This window comes from Buceros rhinoceros, unplaced genomic scaffold, assembly GCF_000710305.1.
Source record: "Buceros rhinoceros silvestris isolate BGI_N320 unplaced genomic scaffold, ASM71030v1 scaffold14966, whole genome shotgun sequence".
In the NCBI taxonomy this organism is placed as follows: domain Eukaryota; kingdom Metazoa; phylum Chordata; class Aves; order Bucerotiformes; family Bucerotidae; genus Buceros; species Buceros rhinoceros.
This window is the reverse complement of record NW_010415972.1, coordinates 58,407-61,947: the sequence shown is the minus strand read 5'-3', so window position 1 is coordinate 61,947 and position 3,541 is coordinate 58,407. Positions and strand designations below refer to the sequence as shown.

General features: G+C 41.9%; 1 protein-coding gene across 1 annotated transcript in view; it reads left to right on the top strand.

Moving 5' to 3' along the window:
* TXLNB (taxilin beta) overlaps positions 1-3,541 on the top strand; it is a 29,250-nt gene that overhangs the window by 11,104 nt on the left and 14,605 nt on the right. The window contains exon 4 of the mRNA XM_010137626.1: positions 2,192-2,386. Coding sequence (XP_010135928.1) covers positions 2,192-2,386 — 195 coding nt within the window. The remainder of the gene's footprint in view (positions 1-2,191; positions 2,387-3,541) is intronic.

Genomic DNA, 3,541 nt, shown 5'->3' with positions numbered 1-3,541 from the left:
AACAGGGTTTTTTTTTTTTTTTTTTTTTTACATTTGCATGATTGCTGCTCTCAGGACGTCTCATTTCACATTGTAACAGTGTGACATACACACAGTCCACCAGTTTTTTGTTTTATATTCAGCTGGATTTATTACTCTAGAGAGCTTTAAATCACAGCAGTGGTGTGTTATAACACTATTGGTCTACTGAAACAATAAAGTGGTTTTGAGGGAGGATGTTTTCAAGCCATAGAATAGGACTGCAGACATGTAAGTTCGATTTCTCACTCAGTCTTTGGCTTCTTGAAGTGGAGGCACATGGTCACTCTTCTCCCTGCTCAGGGCTGACCTTTACAATCAAGAACTAAGAGGCATAAACAGTTATTTTAAACAGTGTGTTAGAGGTAAAATGGAGTTCTGACCACCAAAACTATCTAGGAATTCAAGTTAAATTTGTCAAAGTTTCAAACAAAAATAAAAAGGACAACATAGCTTGTAAACATCCCCTTTCAAAAGAAAACTAAATGTTTCATTTCGGGAATGCTAAAGCAGTTGATTTAAACCACCTTCTGAGTAGCATTTTCTACTCTGCTTTAGAATAGCATTTCTGTTTCAATATTGTACTAAAAAGAGTTAAACAAAAAGTAGCTACAAACAGAACACAGCTCAATTTCTGGTCAAGTAAAATATTTCGGGCTAACTCAAAATCATTTTTCTCATCAATTTAAAAAAATATTAGAGAACTTCTCTTTCATCTTGCTGCAGATTTTTTATGTGTCCAATTTCTAGCCCAGGTACTTAACCAGGACCTCCCAAGTCCTTTGCCCAGCTCCATGTGAAATTCTTCCTTCCTCTGAAGAGTGAGAGTCCTTCTTGGCTCGCTTTCTCTTAATCATTTTTGGCAGTACACACATGTAAACTACAGAGCACAGCAGGGCTTCACGGTGATTTCTGCGCACTACAACATTATTAGCACTAATGGCTCCAATACTTTCCTCTTGTCACCAAGGCATTGCCATCTCTATGACTCTCTGGTCAGCAAAAGGACAAACATGCCCTACCTTGAACAGCAGTTGTCCAAGATCGGCCTTGTGTTGTGCACGCCAAGTAGAAACTGGCTCATTGGGTATTCGTCCTGCATTCAGAGTAGGGCCTGAATCAACACCTTTCATGTCACATTTATGATATAAATTATATCTCATTAGAGTCAGCTAAAGCTTTATTAGAGTATATTTATAGGAAATATCCATATGCAGTGCTATCAGATATTTTTGTGTAAATGACTATGCTAGTCGAAACCTTACCAGAGTATACCGTTTGCATGCTGTGGAGTGGGTTCTTCACAAGGTTTTGGCATGATTTGTAACTAGCAGAGACGGTCCTAGCCACTGTATGTGAGGATTGCATTCTCAGAAGGGCGGACTGCGTGGAAGCAAATGAGTAGGGAGTAAAAATAGTCCGTATTTCTGGATCCAAAGAAATTAATCAAGATTCTCTCTGCATTGTCCTTTATATAAATAAAAGCAGAATTTCAATAATTGGTTAAAAAAAGCCCCATCCATCAATCTTTCTCTAGGCAAAATTCTGTGCTTTGATTCAATAAGAAACAGTCCACAAGCTTTCTTTCCTGCCACTATCTAATAAATTAGTGCAAATGCTGATGTCAGTCAAAAAGTTAGGGAAGGAAAATTGAGGAATTGGGAGGGATTCTGTAGAAAGCGGTAGATTTATGTTAAAAATTAAAATCCCAAAGAACATAAATTTGATATGAGGATTCCTAGTTAAAAGGAGGCATTTTAAAGGGCGATTTTTTAATTCAATCAAAAAGAATTTTGATAGAAGAGCTTTTGACTACTTCCACTAAGTATCTTCTTCCAAAGCAGAAGCCGTGTTGCAGTATCACAAATGAAGACATGCTTGTGTGTTCCCTTTTCCAGGCTTGCTTTGATCTGAAACTCTGCTCTACATCCATCTTTATAAATGCAAATTCTTAGTTCCCTAATTTTTTCAAGACCACTGTGTAATTTGCGCTGTAAATTTAGAATCATGCCTAATGCTGGAGCAGATGAAAGCAAGAAAATCTCCGAAGAGGAAAGCAAACACGTATAATCCTTCAAAGGGAAGCCTTATGCTACTCTGAAACGGTATCTTTCCGGAACTGCTTATTATGCATCTTACTTACATGACCGCCTTCTCTCCCGTTTTACAACAGGAGGAAACAATTCAGCGGGCACGGGAGGAAGATGAGAAGAGGAAAGAAATAACTAATCATTTCCAGGGCACACTGAGCGAAATCCAGGCTCAGATTGAGCAGCAAAGTGAGAGGAACATGAAGCTCTGCCAGGAGAACACGGAGCTGGCAGAGAAACTGAAAAGCATCATCGACCAGTACGAGCTGCGGGAAGAGGTGAGAGCACTGCCCTGGTGGCCTGCAGGGGCAGGCAGCAAACCCGGCTTCCCCCGGGGAAAGCAGAAAGCATTGCCAGCCTGTCCTCCTCCCCACTGGCTATCGTTTGGGTGTCTTGTGGAGGTGATGAGGTAGCCCCAACCACGCTTTGCTGTCTGAGCAGGACATGCAGCAAGCCCGCAGAACTCCAGGTAGAGAACTCTGTGGTCAAGATGTTGTGGGGGCCAGCTCCCTGACTACGGCACCGATGGCAGCCTTGCTGCTGTGGGGAGATTGACCGAGGAACCCAGCAGCAAGGTGTGCCAGCTGCTTGCTAAGCTGACCTCCAGCCCCCTCACAGCTCCCCCAAACCTCCAGGGACCACCCCTAGCACCCCTTTCCTGCTTCCCCCCATGTACCCAACAAGCACCTCCCAGGTCACATCTTTTTGGGCTGCCTGTTCTGCTGGTGTTCCCTCCAGACACAGGTTGCTGAGAAGGGTCCTGATGTAAATGCTTTGACCCTTCCCCAGAAGCATAAAATTAAGAAGAGAAATAAAGGAGGCCCTTTGCAATGGAATAGATTCTTCTTTGCAGGCACAATGCTCACCATAAAATCTAGCAGATAACAGGCAGTTGGGAAATTATTCTTTCTGTAAACATTAGATTTGGGGACAAAATTTTGACAACACCCCACACTCCCAGTAAGATCCCAAACTACCATTTTTATTTTATTTTATGGCAAATGCTAACAAATGGATCTTTTTATTGTTTCTAAATATGTTTACTGTGAGCCTCAGTGCAACCAGATGACATTATCATACTGAATAAAACATAAGTAATCTGTCCTTGCAATCTGGAATGCCCGATACAACACATGCGTTCCCAAATCTGTTGCATCATGTATGAAGTCTTACACTGAATGAAGGAAATGTACCTTCCCATCTTGTGGTTTTGATGGGAAGAAAATGCAAAGCAAAGGGATGCGCTCAGAATATTTGTTCCTGTGACTTTTATGTAAATGAAGCAAGAGCAAAGAGGGCTATCAGCAACATTTACCTCCTGAAGGTCACCAGGGAGCCAGACATTTTACAGACCAGAAGAGGCCTCTGGTTCAGCATGTCTGATTTCGTCGTCATCCTCACTCATGTACTTAACCCAGGCCCTCCAAGCCCAT